At 48.4% G+C, this 26,479-nt stretch overlaps 1 protein-coding gene across 1 annotated transcript in view; it reads left to right on the plus strand.

Moving 5' to 3' along the window:
• The window catches only part of LOC138517058 (zinc finger protein 585A-like), a 614,789-nt gene extending 602,176 nt beyond the window's left edge, over positions 1 to 12,613 (plus strand). The window contains exon 5 of the mRNA XM_069632568.1: positions 8,307 to 12,613. Coding sequence (XP_069488669.1) covers positions 8,307 to 9,928 — 1,622 coding nt within the window. The 3' untranslated portion in view covers positions 9,929 to 12,613. The remainder of the gene's footprint in view (positions 1 to 8,306) is intronic.
• Positions 12,614 to 26,479: the final 13,866 nt, after the last annotated feature.

The raw sequence follows: 26,479 nt of genomic DNA on the forward strand, positions 1-26,479 counted from the left end.
CTGCCCAACGTGACACCCACTGGAAGCATGTTGCGGAACATGTAAGTTCATTCGGCCATGAGGTGCGCACGGCGCAGGAGTGCAAAAAGCGCTGGAATTACATCAAGCGCAGCACTAAGGCTAAGCGTGCCTCAAATTACAACTTGACTCTGGTGACTGGCGGTGGGCCTGCACCAGAGGAGGAAGAACTCACTCCGCATGAGGCTCTCGTTGCGGAGTTCATACCACCTGAATTGGTTGAAGGAGTGGGAGAGATGCTGGACTTTGATGCCCAGTCCAGTGAGTGTTGATGCGTGTTTGTTGAGGACGTGTGTGTTTCACTTGTGGGATGTGTTGTGCATGATTGCTGCTACATGCGATGTGTACATGGTTCTGATGTGTAAGTAATGCAATGCTACCGTCATGCATGTCTCCTCTGCCTGCATGCGGGACTCCATGTGGGCATGCTCCCTTGCCCCTCCTCCGCCACTCTGCACCCCAGTTCCACCTTTGCACTGGTCTGTTTCAATCTTGCCAATGTGTAGATTCTTGTTCATGTGTCCTGTGTAGATGCTAACTTCCAGCGTAGAAACTGCCAGACATATGCCGTGTGGTACAGCTTTAGTACTCGATGCAGGGTATCCCACTTGTACTGTGCATGGGTCAGATGTCCCGCAGGGACATGAATGCCCATTCATGCTCCATGTGCATTGCACGCATGCCCCTATGTGTCCTTGACTGGATGATCACTGTAATATGAGTCCTTGGTTACATACATTGCCTGCCATATTATCGGCCTCCCCATGTCAACTGTGGCTCAGTCCTGCGTTGCACACATGTTTAGGCTCTGACAATCTGTGTGGCTCACAGGCCTCAGCCTGTTCAATGGGCAATGACTCTGTCCAACTCTTGTTGTGTCTTCTTCACACGTGGGCGGCCTCCGGATTTTCCATCATGTGTCCTGCCCACTGTCCCAGCATCATTTGCAGTGTTGTAATTTGAATCACATTAAGCTGTTGATGCCAGTCAACACTGCCTGTCAATACACAGGTGTATGGTCAGCCTTTTGATACCATGCTAGGCATCCCTGCTTTGATACTGGGGTGGAGGGGTGCTTGGCTTCTAGACATGGTACACATTGAATGCACAATGCACGTGATGTGTGAATTTGACATTGCACTGCCTTCACATTTCCTGGCACACACCATGGAGTGCTTGTACATGTAGGTAGTGAGTGGCGTACACATTTTCTGCACTGCATAGACCCACTTCCATGGAAACGAGCGGCTGGCGGGAGCGGGAGTTTGTTTAGGCATACCGAGTTATTGGTATTGAACAGCCTGCTTGTAGTTATTGGACTTGCTGGTTTTGCTGGACCCGAACCGACAGAATTTCTCGAAAGGGGTGATGAAGGCGGCGTGAGTAATAAAGGCAAAAGTAAAGACAAAGGACATGGTCAGTAGGAGAGCCGAGGGCTTGACTGTAGGGGGCGGCAGACAAAACAACATTTCCTGCATGTTTAAACCAATTTCTGATGTCAATATATTAATCACGGAAATTAAGAACCTTCTCTATGACGTGGATGGGCTGAATCCTGGGCGTGGGAGTGGAGAATGTGCCCCCTGTTATCAAAGTCTAAGAATGTATTCGCCACTGTTGGTTCCAGTTGTGTTTCCTCTGTATGTGATGATTTCATTTCATTTTGTGATCCTAGTGCGATTGGTAATGTCCCTAGGACAGGCCTGGGCCCTAGTATCATCAAGGAAGACCATTGGGCGCGATTTGAGGTGGCGAAGAATAGTAACCAAGATAGTGCAAGAAAGATTGTTTATCAGGCAAACAGCAGCCATAGTGCTGCAGGCGAGTGTGTTCCTGATATAGTCGAAATGTATCCTCAGTCGGCTATAGCTTGTTTTCCCCCCACCCCTCTTTTCACTGAGTCTACAGCCTGGGAGGCTGTTTGTGATGTTAATATTCCAACATTGTCCCTGGCTGAGGAGCAGGAGGGACTCACTCACCAGGACAGAGTGCACTTGGTCACATGTTTGTTACCTTTACTAAGCCATTATGAGCCCTTGGCTAATTGTACTCTGGCTACCGATTCTCCAGAGGAGGATCGTAATTGGCAAATTGGGGCCTGCAAAAGACGAAGAACACTCCTTAAAGGTGCCCCGTTGAAGAGGAAGAGGGGGTTGGTTCCTTATGGTAGGCTTCCCTCAACTTGTGAGGTGGGTGTTCCGACCAGTCCTTTGGAGATGGAATTCCTACCTGTTGGTAGTAGTAATTCTGTGATCTTTGGAGGCTCCGCTTATAGCTGTTGTTGAGCAGTTGTCCTGGCAACCGAGTTCAAACCAATTGAGGACGAGTTGGTGGTGTTGGCAGGGAGACTGGGCGGTCTATTATCCTGTCCCCCTCTTGGCGGTTCTAGTGGAAGTGTCCAACATGCTTCTATCCATTCCTCTGCCTGCATGGTCAAACCTCTGGGCTGGCTAACTTAGATAGTATAAATAAATATGAAAGTAGAGGTTTAAATACAGCTTTACCCCTGTTGCGGTGGAGCTCAACCCCAAATGAAGAGCTGAGCCCTTGCAACCGCACACTGACTCCTTATCTGTCAGGCGCAAATCTAACCTCACTGGGATGCCAGCCAGACTCATATTGGTCCACAGAGAAGTGGTGGGGGGTGATCCGGCCATCTGTAGTGAGGATCAATGTTCCAAAGCTCGCCTTGAATGCTTTTGAGGATACAGAAACCCTAAAATTAAATCCATTTTTTGATCCGCAATACAAGGGGTTGCTTGTCAATCATGATATGATGTGGCATTTATAACACGCGTGTACACAAGTCTTTCTAGGTGTGACAAGACAAGGAGGGTGAAACAAAGGGAGGGCAAAATAATGATCTTACTAGGCCTTGGGCCTCATTCCGACCCTGGCGCTCCCGTAATGAAGGGTACCGGTACGGGACCGGCACCATTCATTACAGGATGCCCTATTACGAGGTCCCCTTGCAGGACCCGGTAAGGACGCCTGGTCAGACCAGACGTCCTTTGCGGGTCCCACAATGGGACCAGGGAGCTTATAATGGGCCCTTTATTAACGGGCCCGTTATTAGTTCCCTCCCCATTCCCATTGAGCCCTATGGGGGCTCAATGGGAATGGGGATGGGTTCCTTCAAGGGGGAATGATCAGGTCCTCCAAGGTTGGAATGACCCGGTAATTCCTCATTGAAGGAACCCGGTCCTGGAACCCGGTATGGAGGCAGCCATGCCCATAAGGGCATGGCTACCTCCTTACTCGTAATGAGGCCCTTTGTGTCATTCAGATCATGCAAGTGGGAGGAAGAGGGATGGGGCGAAGTGCCAGGGGGAGGGGAAGGGGGAAGTGCAGTTAACCACAAGTGCAGCCAGCGGGTGGCTCATAAGTGCAAAGAGAAGGGACTGTAGTGTTGCAGATACAGACCCTTAAGTGCTGGGAGCCCGGAGGCAGCGCAAGGGCAACTGTACATGCAGGAGCCTGGTCCTGAGTTCGAGGGTAACCAGTTGACAAGTGCATGAAGCAGTCAGGTGCATCAGTAGGAGAGAGGAAGTGTGAAAGCAGAAGCGAAACGGAAGGTCTTGAGTTGCTTCTGGAACCAGAGGTGGTTCTGCTCAATTTTGAGAGAAGCAGCGAGGCTGTTCCAGAGAGAGGCCTCAGCCGAGGAGATAGATCTGCCCCCAACTCTCTGCTTGGAGAAGAGTCTGACCCTCAGAGAGGTGGAGGTGAATGAGTGGAGAGCTCGAGAAGGAAGATGTTTTAGAAGAGAAAGTTGGAGGTAGGGCAGTCCCAGGCCCCAGAAAGCCTTGTGGATGATGCAGAGGGTCCTGAACTTGATTCTTGCCGCCCCAGAGAGCCAGTGAAGAGATTTTGGAATGTATGTACGCCGTTTTGTTTCTTTTGTCATATCCATGTTGGTTACAATAATAGGGGAGGAACAAATGTGGTTACATCAAGTTTGGACTCAGTGGTGTGACTGAGAGCTATTAGCGTTGGGCTGTTTCCTGGCGGTATTACTGCCGGGATACCTCCCAACTTGCGTTGAGGGCGATTGTGTTTTTGTTATATCTGTTGATTGAAAAGTATACAGTTTAAAATAAAATGCACCTCTATGCTGCCTTCCTATATTTAAAGACTACATTCAACTCAGTCCCTATGGAGGTTTTATGGGAAATGCCATGACCCTATTGATTTGGTTTCTATTATTTCTGCCCTGTATTCCAGCAACAAGTCCAAAGGTCATTATAGGTTGGGAGGTGAAATAACACAGAAGTTTGACGTCTGCATGGGCATCAGGCAGGGTTGCGTCCTGGCACCCCTCCTCTTTAACATCTATATTCAAGAAATCATTGTATTAGAGGAGGAGTGTCTGAACCCGTCTAAACTGGCTTCTGATAAATACCCGTTCTCCAAAAAGAGATGTAAATCCCCAAGTGCTAGTGGCATTGTCATTGAGCGAGTTTTATGTTATCACTATTTGGGTGTGCGCTTCCAAGAGAATGGTGGGTGGGGTGCACAAATTGCTAGATCAGCAATTACCTTGCAGAAGTAGTGGTGGCATATTCTCGTTCTTCTGCAAGCACGGGAGCGGTGCTATATCATATATCTTTAACAGCAGCCCTTTATGGTGCAGAATTTTGGGGCCATATCAAGTTAAATTAATGAAAGTAAATGAAGTGTCTGTGAAATTATTTTTCTTAAACTACTATTGCTACCTGTGAGTGCCCCCTCTACCATCCTTTATCTAGAACCACAGGATAGCTCTGTGGCAACACGTGAGTCTTGGAAGCAAGACCATGCTGAGCAGACACAGGATTCGAATCCCAGAACGCTATTAACCACTGAAAACGACCCAGAAATTATATCAACAAGCCTTGACAAAGACATATTGTCGAAACACGTGTTGGCTGAAGGGCTGAACTGTTGAATCATACAGAACAAAATTGCAGTCAACCAATTCTACAAACCTTTATCTTGCTAACAAAACGTTTGATCATTTAAATCATGTATATTTAGGCTAGCCCAACAATCCAGAGCCACCCTGTTTTTCCTTATTATTCTCTCGAGGTTAGGAGTAGAGCCTCTAGGATAGCCTTGAGGTTAGGAGTAGAGCCTCTAGGATAGCCTTGAGGTTAGGAGTAGAGCCTATAGGATAGTCTTGAGGTTAGGAGTAGAGCCTCTAGGATAGTCTTGAGGTTAGGAGTAGATCCTCTAGGATAGTCTTGAGGTTAGGAGTAGGTCCTCTAGGATAGCGTTGAGGTTAGGAGTAGGTCCTCTAGGATACCCTTGAGGTTAGGAGTAGGTCCTCTAGGATAGTCTTGAGGTTAGGAGTAGATCCTCTAGGATAGTCTTGAGGTTAGGAGTAGATCCTCTAGGATAGCCTTGAGGTTAGGAGTAGGTCCTCTAGGATAGCGTTGAGGTTAGGAGTAGGTCCTCTAGGATACCCTTGAGGTTAGGAGTAGGTCCTCTAGGATAGTCTTGAGGTTAGGAGTAGATCCTCTAGGATAGTCTTGAGGTTAGGAGTAGGTCCTCTAGGATAGCCTTGAGGTTAGGAGTAGAGCCTCTAGGATAGTCTTGAGGTTAGGAGAAGGTCCTCTAGGATAGCCTTGGGGTTAGGAGTAGATACTCTAGGCTCTGGCTGTGCAGCAAGCCCCATTCCACGTTAGGACATCAAGCGCACTGAGAGTCGGATCTACTCACTTCACTTTAACTGGTGCATTTTATGTTGACATGCGAAAAACACTTGGTTTGAGGTGCCTATATTTGTGCCAAATCTTTACTGATAAGGGAATCTATCAAGCTGCTCTTGTGTTGAAGTCTTTAAGTCAAGGGGCCTCATTACAAGTTTGGAGGTAGCCTTGCCGGTAAAACCAGCAGGCTGCCACCACACTTGCAATTTTTTCTGGCACCCGCGAATGGTTAATTACCGTGTGGTTGCGGCCCTGCCGGACCTGGTAATTGCCCATTTACGGGCACCGGAAAAAAGATGCTCCCCATTCCCTCCCCTGTTTTGTCTTGTGGCATCTGGAAACACTACGTGTTGTATAGGCGCCTTATAAATACTCAATAATAAAAGAAAAAAAAGAAAATACCGGCTTGTATATTCTGTCACACAATGAATAACCTAGGACTGACAGTCTAACAGACAGGGGGACAGAAGGGGGCAGCACATCCTGGGCTGACTATGCACACTATTCACACGTACATAAATCATATTCCAGGATCAATGCATATGGGACACAAACAATGTGTGTGATCAGTAAATGGTGGCAATCCCTTCTTGGATATTAGCAATGCTGGGGCTGCATTCCCATTGGCTACTCGAGATGTCATGAGAGTAATCCCTGCTCACAGTGCAGCGGGTGCCGGGGCATGTGCAGCGGGGGCAGGGGCATGTGCAGCGGCATGTGCAGCGGGTGCAGGAGCATGTGCAGCGGGGCGCCGGGGGAATGCAGCATGTGCAGGGGCATGTGCAGCATGTGCAGCGGGCGCCGGGGGAGGAATGCAGCATGTGCAGGGGCATGTGCAGCGGGCGCCGGGGGAATGCAGCATGTGCAGGGGCATGTGCAGCGGGTACAGGGGCATGTGCAGCGGGTGCAGGGGCATGTGCAGAGGGTACAGGGGCATGTGCAGCGGGTGCAGGGGCATGTGCAGCGGGCGCCGTGGCATGTGCAGCGGGCGCCGTGGCATGTGCAGCGGGTGCTGGGGCATGTGCAGCGGGCGCCGTGGCATGTGCAGCGGGTGCAGGGGCATGTGCAGAGGGTGCAGGGGCATGTGCAGCGGGTGCAGGGGCATGTGCAGCGGGTGCAGGGGCATGTGCAGAGGGTGCAGGGGCATGTGCAGAGGGTACAGGGGCTTGTGCAGCGGGTGCAGGGGCATGTGCAGAGGGTGCAGGGGCATGTGCAGAGGGTGCAGGGGCTTGTGCAGAGGGTGCAGGTGCATGTGCAGAGGGTGCAGGGGCTGCTGAGATTCAACCTGGGGGCAGTAATCAGAACCCTCAAAAAAGGGGTGTGGATCGGGTTATGGGAAACTGGCAAGTAACAGACCAATTTACACCCACTCAACAATAAAACAGAGTGTGCCCCCCCCTCCTGAAAATTACGGAGTGGGATTTTGAAAAGGGCAACACAAGTGGTATCCCTTTGGACAATTAACTTCAGTACATGGCAATAGGGCACATGTATAAGCAATAAGGATGGCAAATGGGACGATATTGGGGAGTTTGGGAGCCTCACGTACACTTTTTCTTATTGACAAAACAGTCATTCCATTTGTCTCTGTGTTTGGGGCAATATACATTTGCCTAAATGTAATGAAGTCATCAGTGATTACTAAATACACAGGTCAAACATGTGTCCGATTTGTGACAAACTGCTGACCTAGCGCCAAAAACCTTCCTTTATTGTTTGTATATGGAAATGTGGAGCTTTCAAGCTAGTTTAGTCATTTCTGAAGAAATAAATTAGTAGAATTTACATGCACGGCCCTCATGCTTAAAATGTTTGTTTGCCCAACCTGAGTTGTATTCCTCATACTCGTGGATACTAAAAGGGTCTTAATAAAAATGAATCCCACTATTCCTGCTGCATATTGCCTCTATCACGTTATAATGTATCATTGAGAACCACTAATCTGCCACCCATTAGGGTGCCTGTCCCCAATAGATGGCTCATCAAAGTCTTGTACGTTACTACGTGAGTTAACAATCACATCACTACTGCTGAGAACCAGTCGACTGGTACATGTGAGGCCTAAAATTATGAACGCGTTGAAACTCATAATGCGCATCTCCTTTTGTTTTAACAGGTGATTGACGCCCCAGAAATGCAGCAACAGTGATTGTTAGATTCTCTGGACTGATGTAGAGAAAAGCTTCAGTGTTGAGAATATTTGCACGCATCTTGGAACTGTGCATGTTTGGGGTCCAGTTGTCTCTTCAGCTTATTCAGGAACTGAGATTGAGAAGCCTGTTGGCTACCAGATGGCTTCCGTCCATTCAACCCCTTTGTGGTAACATCCAGTAACCAAGCTTGGTCTTTCTGTCAATCCAGGGGGAGCAGGATATCTGGCGTGAAAACGACCATACACACTCTGAATGTAAAGGCGGTTTCTTTAAAAGCTTTGATCGGAGGAAAAAGGATGTTCACACGAGAAAGCTCATTTGTGCTCTGAATTTGGGAAAAGATTCAGTGGAACGTGTCCTCTTATTAAGCACATGACACAATTAACTGAGGAAAAACCTTACACATGCACAATTGATACAATTGTCTGCCCCCAAAAATTGCATACAGTTGAGAGACCTCGTGTGTGCACTAAATGTGGCAAAGGGTTTGCACAGAAGGGACTTTTTATTCGCCACCAGAGAATGCATACAGGCGAGAAACCTCATGTGTGCACTGAATGTGGGAAAGGGTTTGCTCAGAAGGGAGATCTTACTATCCACCAAAGAACACATACAGGCGAGAAACCTCATGTGTGCACTGAATGTGGGAAAGGGTTTGCTCAGAAGGGAGATCTTACTATCCACCAAAGAACACATACAGGTGAGAAACCCCACGTGTGCATTGAATGTGGGAAAGGGTTTGCTCGCAAGGCTCATCTTATTGGCCATCTGAGAACACATACAGGTGAGAAACCTCATGGGTGCACTGGATGTGGTAAAGCGTTTGCTCAGAAGGGAGATCTTAATATCCACCAGAGAACACATACAGGTGAGAAACCCTATGAGTGCACTGAATGTGGAAAAGGGTTTGCTCAGAAGGGACAGCTTACTCTCCACCTGAGAACACATACAGGTGAGAAACCTCATTTGTGCACTGAATGTGGGAAAGGGTTTGCAGTGAAGGGTCCTCTTACTAGCCACCTGAGAAAACATACAGGTGAGAAACCTCATGCGTGCACTGAATGTGGGAAAGGGTTTGCAGTGAAGGGTCCTCTTACTAGCCACCTGAGAACACATACAGGTGAGAAACCTCATGAGTGCACTGAATGTGGGAAAGGGTTTGCAGTGAAGGGTAATCTTACTAGCCATCTGAGAACACATACAGGTAAGAAACCTCATGAGTGCACTGGATGTGGTAAAGGGTTTGTTCAGAAGGGAGATCTTACTAATCACCAGAGTACACATAGAGGTGAGAAACCTCATGTGTGCACGGAATGTGGGAAAGGGTTTGCTTGTAAGGGATTTCTTACTAGCCACCTGAGAACACATACAGGTGAGGAGCTTCACGAGTGCAGTGAATGTGGGAAAGGGTTTGTTTGGAAGTGGCAGCTTACTCACCACCTGAGAAAACATACAGGTGAGAAACTTCATGTGTGCACTGAATGTGGGAAAGGGTTTGCTTGGATGGGCCCTCTTATTCGGCACCAGAGAACACATACAGGTGAGAAACCTCATGTGTGCACTGAATGTGGGAAAGGGTTTGCTGAAAAGGGAAATCTTGCTATCCACCAGAGAACACATACAGGTGTGAAACCGCATGAGTGCAGTGAATGTGGGAAAGGGTTTGCTGTGAAGCATCATCTTACTGGCCACCAGAGAACACATACAGGTGAGAAACCGCATGTGTGCACTGAATGTGGGAAAGGGTTTGCCAAGAAGGGAAATCTTGCTATCCACCAGAGAACACATACAGGTGAGAAACCGCATGAGTGCAGTGAATGTGGGAAAGGGTTTGCTGTGAAGCATCATCTTACTGGCCACCAGAGAACACATACAGGTGAAAAACCTCATGAGTGCAGTGAATGTGGGAAAGGGTTTGCTGAGAAGGGAAGGCTTACTATCCACCAGAGAACACATACAGGTAGGAAACCTCATGTGTGCACTAAATGTGGGAACGGGTTTGCTTGGAAGTGGCAGCTTACTCGCCACCAGGGAACACATAAAGGTGAAAAACCTTATCAGTGCACTTAATGTGGCATAGGGTTTGCTCAGAATAGACATTTTATCCGCCACAAGAAAACACATACAGGCAAGAAACCTCATGTATATGTTGAATGTGGGAAGGGTTTGCTAAGAAGGGATCTCTTACTATGCACTAGAGAATGCATACAGGCTTAAGGTGCTTTGTCTAGGTGATTGTGCACACACACACACCTCTTTCCTACAGTCCATCTTCCACCCTTGGCCTCCATGTTCCATTAGTTCTAGCCCTTCAGGTGAAGATTTCCTGTTTCAGAAGTTAGCCGGTTGGTTTTAGCTCTCTATATATGAAAAGCCCTCGGTCTAAGAATGCATGCCACCACAGACCATGTGACCATCACATGCTTGCTGAGACACATCTATTCTGGTTTGTATTTCCTTCATTTTGATGGATTTTTATGTTTTCATGCCCACCTGCTGTCTGAACCCATAAACCCATAAAAGAGAATGCATTTAAAAACCAAAGAAGGCAGCTCTTAATCCCAGCCCTACAGATTAGCGGTGTATTGATCACTTGTACTGGCCAAGTATTTGCAAATACTCCCATCAAAAAAGTAGTAGTACTCCAGAACTACAAAATTGAAAGCAATGGACACATAGGTGCCGGCCTTCCTGCTCTCACCCCTCAGCACCATGGATATGTTCAGCCCAGTGGTGCCAGCCATGCAGTGCCAATGGCAGGTGTTCTACAGGTATCAATGACTGATCTATAGAGGAACTGTAAAATAAAAATGCATATTTTATTTTACATGATTTGCTAGACACAAAGAAGCAAAACAGTTAAAATATGTTTCTATTTATGTAAAAAATGCCTCTACTGGGTATGAGAAATATATTTAATTTCCCCTGGAAATAAATGTACTTTCAACTTCAAACCCTCAGAATAAAAACCTTCTAGCTTTATATTACCTGGAGACCTCCTTAATACAGTGGGATAAAGTTGCATTCTCACGTGGCTAATTACACTATGTTTGGCAACACCCATGTGAAAAGGCAATGTTCCTCAAGGGGAAAACCTGGAGTATGTAATCCATGAACTGGAATCTCCAATATTACTTCAGAAGTCAGTTTCCAAGGAATGCATCATCTCACCTCGAACACCCTCCTCATTGAACACTGAAACACCACAGTCTCTTGTTTCCCTTTCAGGATCCCCTCTAGTGTATTACACTATTGCCTTTCTCTAGTGGAACACTCTTCTCCTCAGGATCCTTTCTAGTGTTTTACACTATTGCCGATCTCTAGTGGAACACTATTCCCCCTGGATCCCCTCTAGTGTATTACACTATTGCCTATCTCTAGTGGAACACTCTTCTCCTCAGGATCCTTTCTAGTGTTTTACACTATTGCCGATCTCTAGTGAAACACTATTCCCCCTGGATCCCCTCTAGTGTATTACACTATTGCCTATCTCTAGTGGAACACTCTTCCCCTCGGGATCCCCTCTAGTGTCTTACACTATTGCCTATCTCTAGTGGAACCCTCTTCTCCTCAGGATCCCCTCTAGTGTATTACACTATTGCCTATCTCTAACGGAACACTCTTCTCCTCAGCATCCTCTCTAGTGTATTACACTATTGCCTTTCTCTAGTGGAACACTCTTCTCCTCAGGATCCTTTCTATTGTTTTACACTATTGCCGATCTCTAGTGGAACACTATTCCCCCTGGATCCCCTCTAGTGTATTACACTATTGCCTATCTCTAGTGGAACACTCTTCCCCTCGGGATCCCCTCTAGTGTCTTACACTATTGCCTATCTCTAGTGGAACCCTCTTCTCCTCAGGATCCCCTCTAGTGTATTACACTATTGCCTATCTCTAACGGAACACTCTTCTCCTCAGCATCCTCTCTAGTGTATTACACTGTTGCCTATCTCTACTTCTCAGGATCCCCTCTAGTGTGTTACACTATTGCCTATCTCTAACGGAACACTCTTCTCCTCAGGATCGCCTCTAGTGTATTACACGATTGCCTATCTCTAGTGGAACACTCTTCTCCTCAGGATCCCTCTAGTGTATTACACTATTGCCTATCTCTAGTGGAACACTCTTCTCCTCAGGGCCCCCTCTAGTGTATTACACTGTTGCCTCTCTCTAGTGGAACACTCTTCTCCTCAGGAACCCCCTCTAGTGTATTACACTGTTGCCTCTCTCATTTGGGCCAGGGTAAGATTAGTAGAGTGTTCCCTGGCCTAGGGTCCGCATGTGGAGGTACTTTTGCATTAGGGAGGATGGAGGTCCACTGCTAAAGAACCATCTGATAAGAACTTGGTTTGGTGTGAAAGGCTTGGAGAAGATGCCAAGTGTTCCATTAAATGATATGGAAATGTTTTTGAAAGAAAATGACATTTTATTAATAGATTAATAAGGTCAAATGGAATAGAAATATTCACTGAGCTGTGAGGTAATAACACGTGTGAAAATCTAGAAATAAAATGGGACCTTTCTGTCTGAAATGGAAGTGTTGTGGTGTAATGAAATCATCTGAATTCCAAGAAGGAATAGTGGATATAAATGATTCCCAAATTAAATTGATCCTGGATAAACTGACATGTCAAATTTAAACCTTACCCACGTGAGTTCATAAACTGAATGAAATACTGATTTAAAGAATATTGAGCTCCAGACAAAATGTCACTGTGTTATATTGAAAATATATTCTTAGTTGTACCTCCATTTGTATGTTAAGTCTATCTCTTTTTTCTGGCCTCACTCTGGAGTAAACTGCTCCCTGGAGCAGAGGAGATTCATTTGGTTTAAGTAGTGAGTCGACGTCTTGATTTCACTTTTATGTTGGAATGAATGTGATTTTCACCTTAAAGTTCCTTCTCTTATGTTTGTTATTCCATGAAATGTCCTTGATGTTCCACCGCTCTGACCACAGAAGGACTAATTGTGGACCCGCAAAAAACAATCCTTCTCATGTCACACACCAACCACTGGAACTTGATCCCGGTATTAGCTAAGAATGCCCCCACAGATTGCCAATTCTGCAAATCTGAGAAAACCTTGCTGACCAAGGACTAGTCCCATTAGAAGCACATACCGATGCAAAGACCTCAACTAACAGTACTGCACTGTTGTTAAAAGATGCCCGCCCAAACACTGGCCACTCAAACATCGTACCGCACTCTGCTTCTCTCAAGCTCGGTCCACACTTTAAACAATAAAATAAAAAAGCTGGAAGGCAGGTAGCAAAAAATATAAATTGAATTACATGTCAAGGTTTTAAATATTCCAATTGAACTTAAAAAAGAGCTGCCCTCAATTACACCAAATTGCACTTCAATTCATCATGAGCTTTAGGGAATGCCTGATTTACGGAATGGTGTCCTTGCTCACAACTGGTCAAACCGATGAGACTGTTGAGAACTTTACTGTTTTATATTATTTTACATAAAAGTGCAGACATTGATGGTCTGGCATCTTATACAAGTTACGACTCTCTTCCGTTGACCAACTCCTAATTTTAGTTGGTTGGTTCTGTAATCTCAGGGTTACCGCCGGACTCAGAATGATACCGAATGTACCCAGTGCATATACCCGCAAGGCTTTGTCACAAGGTCATGTTGAGAAGGGAGCAAGCCCATCCCACCCCCCTGGGCACTTTAAGGTGAGACGAGCCCCATTGAAAGAACTATAATTGACCGGGGGGGCGTCCTAGAAGTCCTCGTGCAATCATAATATTGCATGCAATTTAGACATTCAAACATAGTGCATGTATATAGGCAAATGCCATTTTGTAGATATTATTAACCATAACCAAAGCACAGGGCTTGAAGGGCCATGCAGTATTTAAGGTTTTAGGCACAGGCCGCTAGTCTGAAGGGAAAATCTGGATAGGCCCAAGCACTGATGAGAGAGACCCACGCCATCGACTTCCACAGGAACCCTTCTTTGCTTGAAGGTTGTTGCCAATATGTGTGTTTTAAAAAGAATGTGCTCTCCAAAGCCAAGAGACAGAGCTGGGTGCTGTGGTATGTGTTATCACAAACAGGCTGAAGCAGGCCTCCTCCCCCACCCAGCTAACTACAACTTATAGCGCCTACAACTGCCCTAGCCCCGAGACCTCTGAATTCCAAGATACCAGTTGACCCCAGACCATCGACCATAAACCAATCAACCATAAAGATCTGAGAGCATGGTCGCCCCACCTGTATATCATTTTGAAATGGTTTGTAGTGTGAGGTACAGGAAGGGATACATTATAGTTCAAAAGCGAGGGTGGAAGCCTTGGGAGCTGATGACGCGATCAGGAATGAGTGAAGTAAGTGTGGGTCGGTTTAACCTCGAGACTCCTCCTGTGCCAGTCCGCGAGCCTCCCAGGTGCATTGTGTAATGATAGAGTAGCATTGTTCACAAATGTAGATAATTGCTCCTTCGGCTTTCATTCCTTGGAGATGATGAGCCCAGCAGAAATCAAGTGATGGAAGGCGAATGGACTGGGCTCAGACCAATGACGGTACGACGTCCTTTCGTCGCGGGAGATTTTTTTCACGGTGTTCTTTACCGTGAATTTCTTTTTGAAAAAAACCATCACATTTTTTAGAAAGTGGGGGATTTTGTGGGGGGTATTATTTATTATAAAAAAAATAATAACTCGATGGGTTTTTTCGGGAAACAAATGCAGTAAAAAAAAACCCTCGAAAAAATATCCCGCGATGAAATGATATGAAACCCCAATGACCTGGCATCCCCTTTGGAGCAGGCCGACCATGTTATAAGGTTTCACCAACCAGCCACATGGGTTTTCACTGTATACAATTACGTCACCTATGACAATGTGTCTCCTTATAAGATTCTGCTTGTACACATTTTGGCAGAATGTTCTGTGGCAGCCGAGTTCTTTGCTGAGGCATCTATTTTTGTAGAAATAAATACTTGCAAGTGGAGCAAGAGAATTTTTGGCCTTTTTCCCTAGCAGGTTTTATTTTTCTGGTGTGAGCATTTAGGAGCATGCCTTCATTTGTATCCCCAACGTGATGCCAGTGCCCCCACATGCCTGCAGAGGCTTCCAGGCCACTTCTCTGGACGGGCCGCGCCCACCCCAATGACCAGTCCCAAAAAATGCATATTCGCAACAGGTTTTACAGGAGCCGTCTTTGCAGAATTTCTGTCTGCTTTTGGAGCGGTGTGTTCTGAGGAGAGTGCAGGCTCATGTTATTGGGACCCCATGACGGAGGAGTTCGGGTGAACACACACATATAAGTATATCCTAGCAAGTGATAACAAGTAGGTGACAGAAGACCGAGTGACAGGTGCAGGAGACTGAGAGAGGGCAGGAGCCCTTCTCACCCTGCATCTGCCTCCCCCTCCGTAGCACGAGGCACGTGAGGATCAAGGCTCTGTTCCGGTGGAGCTGCTTCTGAACGCTGCGGTAAGCCCGCGAGCAGCCCCTGTTCCGCCTCGCATTCCCCGCTACAGCTGATGTTGCTGTAGCCCCATGATCAGCTGTGGATCGTAATTCGTGCCTGATCAGCTGTGAATCTTGCTGCGCCTGGTCCCAAAATGGCAGGCGCTAAAGGTCTTCAAACCGAGACTCGCATTGGTTGCTGAGCAACCATACACTACATCCACGACGTACATCCGCCGGCAGGCGGAAGGAAGCCGGCCATTCGGAAAAGGCCAGGGAAAAAGGCCTTGTTTGCCGTTGTTCGCCGCGGGCCGCCCGGTCCGCCCTCAAAGGTACTTGTTCACCGACACTTTTAACTCTATGCCCATCTTGCATGCAGACACGATCCAGCATCGGATCATCCCTATCCCCTTGCCGAGTTAATGCCTTGGGTAGCCTGCAAACCTATGCTGAACATTGCCCACTGCCTCTGCCTATGCTGGACATTGCCTCTGTGTAACTTAGCTACTACTTATGACATTCTATGCATACTGCGCCTTTGTGCAATCTACCCATCGCCTATGCTGATGGCCGCCTCTGTGTAATTTAGTCATTGCCCATGCTGATCCATGGCCCCAGTGTCCCTGTGTAACGTAGTCATTGCCTATGCTGATCTATGCTCACTGTGCCTCTGTGCAACTTAGTCACTGCTTATGCTGATCTATGCTCACTGTGCCTCTGTGCAACTTAGTCACTGCTTATGCTGATCTATGCTCACTGTGCCTCTGTGCAACTTAGTCACTGCTTATGCTGATCTATGCTCACTGTGCCTCTGTGCAACTTAGTCACTGCCTATACTGATCTATGCTAATTTAGGTGCTGCCATGTGTATTGTAGCCTGCCCTTGATACCCAAACCTAGATACTGCCCTGTACATATTAGCTTAATTGTACTGCCTCGTGATGCCCTGCGTTGATTCCAATTTAGGTGCTGCCATGTGTATTGTTGTCTGCCTTGATGCCCAAATCTAGATGTTGCTTGTGCATTCCAACTTAATTGTGCCTTGTGACGCCCCACTCAAGTATATAGACATATTAGCCCTGACTAAAACAGTCAAACCTTGGTGCTAAAGCAGCTGCATAACTGTATTGCAGTCCCTACTGGGTCAGCCCAATTTACTTGTCTCTGTGTCCCCATCGCCCAACATGCGCACCCTCCAGACCAGCCTCTTATATACATCCTGGTCCTTAGCCTGGACTACTCTAACCATCACCACAATAATGGCCCTCACCAACCTCTCCCCTTGCAACCTACAAGAAAGAAACTTGCGACTGAGAGCTAGGCTGCCACGACTTTACGACACTAAAAACAAAAGAACCAGCCCACCAGTACCTACACGAACCACTACCGCCATTAAGCCTAGCATCCTAGCCTCAGCGACGATAAATCGTCCCGAACCACAAGGTGACCTATACTACAAACAGTGGAGACCCAACCACCCCAATCCCGGATCTGCCAAAGATACCATTACTACTCCTACATTATCAGGAGCCCTTATTAATGCTAGGTCCCTTATAGCACACAATACTGAAATAGCAGATATACTGGCTATGGATAACTTAGATATCCTGTCTGTTTCTGAAACCTGGCTCCATGATGCAGCCGGCCCTGCCCTCATGACTGCCATACCGGACAATTACAACATCCTAAGAGTCGACCGGCCTAACACTAGAGGAGGCGGCCTGGCCATCATAACCAAAACGCAGCTAGCTGCTAGACTTACCCCACACCCAGCAATCACATCGTGCGAACTTCTCTCAGCCTAAATACCTATCTCAAACAATAGCACACTAACGATACTTCTAGTGTACAGACCACCAGGCCCACTAGGCAATTTTGAGGAAGACCTATCTAGTCTCCTTACTAACAGCATTAAAGACTCCACCCAGCTACTTTTACTAGGTGACTTTAACCTGGGCTTTAATGACGCTGAAGACAAACAAGCCCAATATAGCCAATCCATTCTAGCCAACCACGACATCACTCAAAATGTCCTAGCTCCTACACGCACAAAAGGACGCACACTAGACTGGATAGCTAACCATAACTGCGAGATCACCATTTCTAGTATTCTACCTCAAATATGGACGGACCACTATCTCATATGCTTTACAGCCAGCATCGAGCTTCCGAAACCCAACAAGAATAAAATAGCACCCCCCATTCCAACGAGATGCAAAAGAGAAATTACAGCGGAAAAATTACTCCCACTACTCCTACCAGCTCTCACCGCCAGATCCAATGATTCCAACCCTAGCGAGCTAGTTGAGTCATTTAACAAGTCCATGACCAAAGCTCTAGACTTGATCGCCCCTATCAAACTTCACAAAAGTAAACGTGAAGCTCACCTTAATTCATGGTTCACTCCCCATCTCAAAGAAATACGCATCCAAAAACGCAAACTCCAAGCTATCTGGAGGCATACTCCCTCCGCTGACAACAAAACCTCACTTGCCAACTTTGCCAATAGATACAAGAAGGAAATAATTAAAAACTAAAAAAGATTCATTCAATGATAGAATTAGTAAAGCCAACTCGAACTCCAAAGAGCTCTTCACTATTCTCCGAGAATTGGAAAATCCAATTCCCCCTACAGACAATGTCCCCAAGGACAAATCCTGGTGCACTAGCATCCAAAATGCCCTAGCAAATAAATTTACAACCCTTCAATCTAAAATCACTAAGAAAAAAGCCTCCTTGAGCCCTAGCGGAACTCATACCACCCCATGGAAAGAAACACCGAGCACACCCACCCAAAGCAACTGTAAAACCTTCAGGTTTACTAACATCTCTATATTGGAAACTGAAAAGGTCATTCTATCCCTTAAACCATCGAACTGTCAAGGCGACAGCTGCCCTGCGCAAAGCATCAAGGATGCAGCCAGAGATTTAGCACCCTTCATCTCGAAACTTATAAACGCCTCCTTTAATTCGAGCACTGTACCTACAAACCTTAAAGAATCTTGGGTATTGCCCCTACTCAAAAAACAGACACTTGACCCAGCAATCCCCACTAACTACAGGCCCATTACTACCGTCCCATTTCTCCTTAAAATCATCGACAGAGTAGCCTACCTCCAAATCCAAAACTATTTAGAGACACACCAACTACTAGGTTCACGACAATCTGGCTTCAGACCACTTCACGGTACTGAAACGGCCCTTATTGACCTCAAGACGCAAATCGACGAGTTGAAGGATAAAGGTACTACAGATATGCTCCTCCTCCTTGACTTATCAGCGGCCTTTGACCTGGTGGATCATGCAGTATTATGCAACCACTTAGCGTCTGCCGCCCATTTCTCAAGTGAAGCTATAGCATGGGTACAATCCTTCCTAGCTAACCGTACGATGAGTGTTCTCCCCTGTAGCGGCAGCGGACCCAATCCATATCACTTGTGGTGTCCCACAAGGTTCCTGTGAATCCCCAACTATGTATAATATATTTACTAAGCCACTCTTTGACAAACTTGACAGATTAGGGGTAATTTACACCAATTATGCGGACGATACGCAGATTCTCATACCACTATCTGGCAACTTTGTCGAAGACACAGCTTTAGTTAACAAAATGTACCTCCTCATTCAGGCATGGATGGCCTCCCACGGCCTCTGTCTAAATGACGACAAAACAGAGATACTGATCTTGGGTTCCGACTCCAATCTAAAAAAACGTAGTCCCAACTATAGCAATTTCAACATAGATGGCAACGTAATCAAGGTGGAAACCAAGGTAAAAACTCTAGGTTTTTACCTCGATTCCACTCTATCCCTCAAAAAACAAGTTAACTCCTTGGCATCCTCTACAGCGTACACCTGCAAACTAATCAGGACCTGCAGACCGTACCTCTCCAAAACTAACTGCATCACCATAGCTAACGCATTAGTAATGTCCAAGCTGGACTATTGCAATGCTCTCTATGCAGGAGCTAATAAAACCATCACAAATAAAATACAAATCCTTCAAAATAACGCTATTAGAGCAGCCCTTGACATACCCCTTAGAGATCATATTTCCAACATCAGGAAAGACCTCCATTGGCTTAAAATCAGCGACAGAGTCCTTCTTAAGACACTATCGCTCACCCACAAAGGGCGCAACAACACAGCACCCCCCTACATTTCGCCAGACTGACCAGAAAAACGTCCAGACACCACACTAGGGCTACCAACCACTTCCTACTTGAAACCCCCAGATTCAGACGATCCAAAGCGAGCGGAGCTAGTTTCCCTGTCAGAGCTGCCCAGGCGTGGAACGCATTGCCTACTGCATTAAGGGCCAACCTACCCTACACCAACTTCAGATGTAAGGTAAAAAACTGGCTCTGGTCCAACGACAACTAATTCGCGCAGCACTTACGGCCATGATACCCCTGAAACCAGTCCATGACTATTCTGATTTTACCCATTCACCTTTTGTATACACCTTCAATACTGTAACATGTTACTCTTTCATTTTCAACTGTTTGTATTGACATGTATGCACTGTATTGTTATGCTTTTTATCCTCTGTATGTAACCTAAGCTCAAGTAACCTTGTACCTGCTGTGCCCGGCTACCCCTGGGTTTTGTGCGCATTATCAAGTAATAAACATAAACATAAACATATGGTAAAGTGTGAAGGCTGTGAGCAGGCTGAAATTGAGGTTGTTGGTGTGGCGTCGATGTGGTTTGATTTATTTTTTGTATTATTAATTTTTTAAGGAGAATATTGAGGAGAAAGGAAAACAGAATGTTGGGGAGCCTTCCCGAGTGAGGGGAGAAGGTGGTACCACTTATATTGTGTAACAGAGGAAAAAGGAAACAAGTAGGAGCCCTGCATAATTAGTGGGCCCAGAAATATCAGCTGGTCTTATTTTAGCTTGTTTTGTTTGTGTTTTTATTGAGTAGGGTGGAGGCCCGAGGAGGGGCGGTGTGTAAGTAGTAGTGTGTTTTGAGTATGTGGAGTGTGAGGGTGGGTGTGTGCGAAGGAAAAGGGGTGTTATTTTTGATGGGAGGAGGGGATGAAGGACTGACTTTTTTGACTGGCAGCAGCGTGTGCGGTGCGCTAGCAAAGGCGTTAATGCAGTAAGGTGCAAGGACCATTATAGAGGGAAGAGAAACACCCATTGAGTATATATATAAGGCCCTGCCACTATATCATGACAGAATCAAGAAGTATCATAAGCAATGGGTGGTAGAAACAAGAGGGCTGGATGCGCCACTCATGGCCAGAACAGGGCTCCCACAATAAGGGTATTCTGGAACATATTTTTGACAGCCAAATATAAGGGGAAACAGTTGCAAAAGAGGAGCGAAATATTCGAATTCTGGAAAATGTTCCAAGATACAGACGATTCTGAGGAAGGAGGAGCGCAAAATGATAGCCAAAACGACTGTCCAAGAAAGGAGGGTGGGGCACCAGTGGAACACAGGGGAATATATCCATTGACAGCTTACCCTGCAGTAGGTTATACTAACACGACTTATGTGTCCACCACAGTGACAGCCTCACCAGCCCCATATGTATCCCCTCCGGATGGCCCAGAGCATGCTGATCTCAATAAAAGAGACATAGAAGTTGCAGTGGCATCGGCACGAACAGAACTGACCAGGTTGCGGACAGCACAGAGTGAATTGAAGGCCAACAAGCCAGCAGAGCAAGGACTAGATGGGTGGAAACAGGAGACTTTTTGTTCAGAATAGATAGCACAGCCATAAAGAATGGGCATATAGAGAAGGAAGGAGGAGGGGGTGAGTGGGTGGACAGCTTCGGCTAAGAGAATTTAAGATCTCGCAGGGAGGGAGAGAAAGACGGGTGGAGTACAATTGATGAGTTTGAGGATGATGAGGAAAAGGAGGCAGAGCAAGCGCCTGAAGATACTCCCCGGGTGGAGGTTTGTGGGATGGTAGGTTAAGGAGCAGGATTGGCCGGATGGCAGTAGCAAATAAAAAGAAGTGGAAGAAGGATTGAGAGGTGTAGGGCAAAGACGCAGATGCCCCTTATACCTAAAGGACCCGGCAGGCCACAGTTTGTGCCATGGGCGCAGATGGATAAAAATAATTTGATAAAGGTGCTCACGCCCCTCACTGCAGGAGCGGGTAAGTGGATATATGGATTCAAAAAGCAGACAGCCGGGGTACCCCTGGTGGTCGGTGACATGAAAAGCTTATTGGTAGCGTCTATTGGTGACCAGGTTGGGGATGTCTGGGTAAAAGCAGGATATCCAGGAGTGAATTTGGGGAATGATGCACACGATGGAGCATTGTTTAACAAGAGTCAGGCACAGATATGGGACGCGCTGCGGCAAGCGTTCCCTGACACACCTGACCTACAATCGATAATGCAATGTACTATGGGCGATGACGCAGAACCCTCTCAGTTTATTCTTAAAGTTCAGAAGATGTGGAGAGCAGAGACGGATGACTCGTGGGACCGGTCAATACTCTTTTTCTATTTTGGTTTTAAAAAAGACCTACCAAAAGATTCAGCATTCTCATACTTAGGTGTTTTTTTCCCCCTGTCTTAAAACGTGCATTTGGATAGTTCTTTAATCCTGAGTGTTGTCGTCTTGTCCTATTGTCAAACTTCTTGTCTCTCGCTGTCTCGTCTGCCTGCACCCTGCCCGGTGTCCTTCCCTAGTGTTCCCCCTCTCCCATCCACCTCTCTCCTCTCCCCTCCTACTCTATGGTGCTCTCTGTCTCTCCTATCTTTTCTAAATGCTTCTCTATTGACTATCCTGCCCTCCTCACTAAATCTGGTAGGAGGAAGTTTAAAAAGCATCTTCTGGTCTCCAAACATGCTGACACCTATACCAGTGCCTCCTCCAAGGACACTCTCACCGACATCCTCTTTGTCGTTCCCTCGCCAGTCCTATGGACCCTACATATGGTCTCTGTTCTATCTCCTTTCTCTTCTTCTCCCATTAATGGCGGCACCCGGTGGGATGCCCTCCTGGCCTCCTTCCATTCCTCTAAGGTCTTCATTAATGTTTATTCAAATGGGACCGTCCTGGTCCAAGGCCCTCAGGCCAACCTTCACCACTTTGATAGACGCTTCCCATGCCTCATCAATTTCCTTTCTTCTCCTGCTGTCCTCTCTCCCCCCTCTATGGACTCCTTGCCTCCCCCTGCTGCCTCCTCCTCGGCTACCTTGCCCTCTCATTCCCTCTCTGCCCTCCTCGGGCTCCTTCCACACCTCTGCAGGGCGTACCTCTGATCTGTACCCCTCCCCGGAAGTCCTTCAAGGATGGCAACCTTCTCCACATTGCCACTCTTAACGCTCGCTCAGCTGTCAAGCACTCCTCTGACATCTGCTGCCTTCTGGAAGAACTTGACCTCGATGTCCTCGGTTTCACCGAGACATGGTTCACGGCCAGCTCTGTCACAAGCTTTGACACGCTCCTCCCTAATGGCTACAAGATCCTCTCTGTGCCCAGGTCCACCCACTCCGGAAGGGGTGTGGCCATGATCTTCCCCGAGTGGATTCCTACCTCTTTCATTCCTACGCAGGGCTACTCCTCTTTTGAATGCCCCGTCTGCAGGCTCTTTCTCTCCCCTTGCCATTCCCTTACTGTGGCTACAATCTATCGGCCACCTGGTCAGATTTCCTCCTTCCTCTCTGAGTGGGCGGACCTCTCCTGACTTCTGGCCTCGACCACCCAACTCCTCCTTCTTGGAGACTTCAACATCCACCTGGATGCCTCCTGTCCTCCCTCTGGACTCTTTTGCGACCTCTGTGACTCTCTCTCACTCACTATTTTCCCCTCTGGCCCGACTCACTATGCAGGGCCAACTCTGGATGTTCTGATCTCCTTAGACCTTCCCCTTTCTGTCCCTCTCACCACTCCTCTCTCCTGGAGTGATCACTTTCTCCTTGCCTCCCATCTCACCCTCTCTACCCCACAGGCCAATACACTTCCATCACTGCCACCCACCTTCTCGGTCATACGACCCATGAAGTGCGTATCAGTTGAGGCTTTTGTAGCCACTTTCTCACCCTATCCCCCTTTGGCTGACTCTCACCCTGACACAGCCCTCTCCACGCTCTACTCTGCTATATCTGATACTCTTGATATCATTGCCCCTGTCATGAGGATCCGCCTGAAGCCCAAAGCCAAGTGCAACTCCTGTTATGACACAGACCTCGTCACCCTTAAACACAAGTGCGGGGTGACCGAGAGGAAATGGCGTGCTTCTTGTACATCCTTTGACAAACTGGCCTGCCACCTGCTCCAAAGGCAATACTGGCTCTCTGTCCTCACCAAGAAGAGAGCTCATATCCAAACCCGCGTCTCGGCGGCATCTGACAACTCAGCTGAAATCTTTAAAATCTGCAAGGAACTGGCCAATCCTGCCGCAGTCTCTACCTCTCCTGTCCCTTCCCAGGCCCTCTGCATGGCACTGGCTTCTCACTTCATCTCTAAAACACAGGACATCCTGTCCTCACTCTCCTCCTTTCCCCTCCCTCCCTGTACTCCCTGCTCTTCCCGTGGCCCTTCTGCAGCCACCTCTACTCCCTCCTTCTCTGCCTTTCCCCTGTTCTATGCAGACGAGGTTTCTAGACAAGTCCGATCTATGAAAGTCACGTCAAAACAGGTTCACCCCTGCGCCTCTAAAATCATCAAGGACCACATTGACACCCTGGCTCCTGCCCTGGCTGACCTCTGCAACCACTCCTTCACCACTGGAGTCTTCCCATACCCCCAGAAGCACTCCCTTGTGCACCCTCTTCTTAAGAAACCCTCTGCCGATCCCTCCTGCCCGGCTAACTATCACCCAATCTCCATCACTCCTCCCTGGGAAAGCTCCTGGATTAACTGGCCATCTCCCAGCTTAGAGGCCGATTCATGGAATAATTAGCGCGGCGCAAGTGGGCAAAAACGTGCGAATCGCAGTGGAATAGCGAAAATCGCAGTGCAAGTGCGAAAATCGCACGAAAAGCAGCGCACGTCGATTCATGGAAGGCCGTGCGCGAGAAAACCAGCGGATGTGCGATAAAAAAGTGCGCGGCGCACGTTGGCGCACAGGCCATCTAACAGCGTGCGCCAGGTCACAGCGAAAATCGCACAGGCCACAGCGAAATTCACACATAGCGCGGCGCACGCAACAAAAGTAGGCGGAACACGGGTGTAACACTCGGAATGGGGAACAACTTGCCAAAACGTGGGCGTCACGGGGGAAGTACAGGGCACAAGTGCGCGGAACGCCCACACGCTCGCCTACAACACGTATTCATGGAATAGAATAGGGGAAAAAAGCGCACGCTCAAACCAGCGCACAGGCACAAACACGACCGCCACAAGAAAGCAGGCGGTAGCGTCTCTGCGGCTGTAAGAAATGTGCGCCAAAAGGTGCGCCAACAAATAGCACCTATATACTGCCATGATGAATGTCCCATACTGTGGCCCTCCAGGAAAAATGACGTGCAAAGGGGTACCCACAAACACGGACACCCGCTGACAAAAAATACGTGTGCGTGTATACCGGGGTGCGCGGGAAGTCTCACACGCGATTTCAGCAGGGTACGTGCATCACAGGGGTTCGCGTGAAGTAATTCACGCGATCGGGCCTGGGGGAGCGGGCTACGTGTATTTCAGGGGTTCGCGTGAAGTTTCTCACGCGATCGGGCCTGGGGGAGCGTGCTACGTGTATTTCAGGGGATCGCGTGAAGTTTCACACGCGATCGGGCCTGGGGGAGCGGGCTACATGTATTACAGGGGTTCGCGTGAAGTTCCTCACGCGATCGGGCCTGGGGGAGCGTGCTACGTGTATTTCAGGGGTTCGCGTGAAGTTTCACACGCGATCGGGCCTGGGGGAGGTGGCTACGTGTATTACAGGGGTTCGCGTGAAGTTCCTCACGCGATCGGGCCTGGGGGAGCGGGCTACGTGTATTCCAGGGGTGCGCGGGAAGTTCCACACGCGAATAGCCTGGGCGCGTGTATTTCAGGGGTGCGCGGGAAGTTCCACACGCGAATAGCCTGGGCGCGTGTATTTCAGGGGTGCGCGGGAAGTTCCACACGCGAATAGCCTGGGCGCGTGTATTTCAGGGGTGCGCGGGGAGTTCCACACGCGAATAGCCTGGGCGCGTGTATTTCAGGGGTGCGCGGGAAGTTCCACACACGAATAGCCTGGGCGCGTGTATTTCAGGGGTGCGCGGGAAGTTCCACACGCGAATAGCCTGGGCGCGTGTATTTCAGGGGTGCGCGGGAAGTTTTACACGCGAATAGCCTGGGCGCGTGTATTTCAGGGGTGCGCGGGAAGTTCCACACGCGAATAGCCTGTGCGCGTGTATTTCAGGGGTGCGCGGGAAGTTTTACACGCGATTTCTGCACGGTACGTGTATTTCAGGGGTGCCGGGGAGTCCCACACGCGAATAGCCTGGGCGCGTGTATTTCAGGGGTGCGCGGGAAGTTCCACACGCGAATAGCCTGGGCGCGTGTATTTCAGGGGTGCGCGGGAAGTTTTACACGCAAATAGCCTGGGCGCGTGTATTTCAGGGGTGCGCGGGAAGTTCCACACGCGAATAGCCTGGGCGCGTGTATTTCAGGGGTGCGCGGGAAGTTTTACACGCGATTTCTGCACGGTACGTGTATTTCAGGGGTGCCGGGGAGTCCCACATGTGATTTGACAGTGTGGGTCCTCCCAGGTGTACCCTGTACACCCTCCACGGCCCCTGCAGGCAGCCCACACCACAGGGGACTACCCTGCATCCCTGGTCATGTCCCGCAGGCAGCCCACCCAACATGGGCATGCCCCCCAGCAAAGGCACATGTCTCCTTGAACTAATGAACACCAACTCATGTCCCCTTGCACCCCCACCCCCCAGCACTGTGGGGCACCTGCCAGCAGGCCCCCACTCATGTCACCCACCACCCCCACCCCCCAGCCACCAGGGGCACCCTCCACCAGGCCCCCACTCATGTCTCCCACCACCCCCACCCCCTAGCAGTGCAGGGTCACCCTCCACCAGGCCCCCACTCATGTCTCCCACCACCCCCACACCCCAGCAGTGCAGGGGCAGCCTCCACCAGGCCCCCACTCATGTCTCCCACCACCCCCACCCCCCAGCCAACAGGGGCACCCTCCACCAGGCCCCCACTCATGTCTCCCACCACCCCCACACCCCAGCAGTGCAGGGGCAGCCTCCACCAGGCCCCCACTCATGTCTC

The sequence above is a fragment of the Ambystoma mexicanum genome, chromosome 6q (genome assembly GCF_040938575.1).
Source record: "Ambystoma mexicanum isolate Mex_15411 chromosome 6q, UKY_AmexF1_1, whole genome shotgun sequence".
Classification (NCBI taxonomy): Eukaryota; Metazoa; Chordata; class Amphibia; order Caudata; family Ambystomatidae; genus Ambystoma; species Ambystoma mexicanum.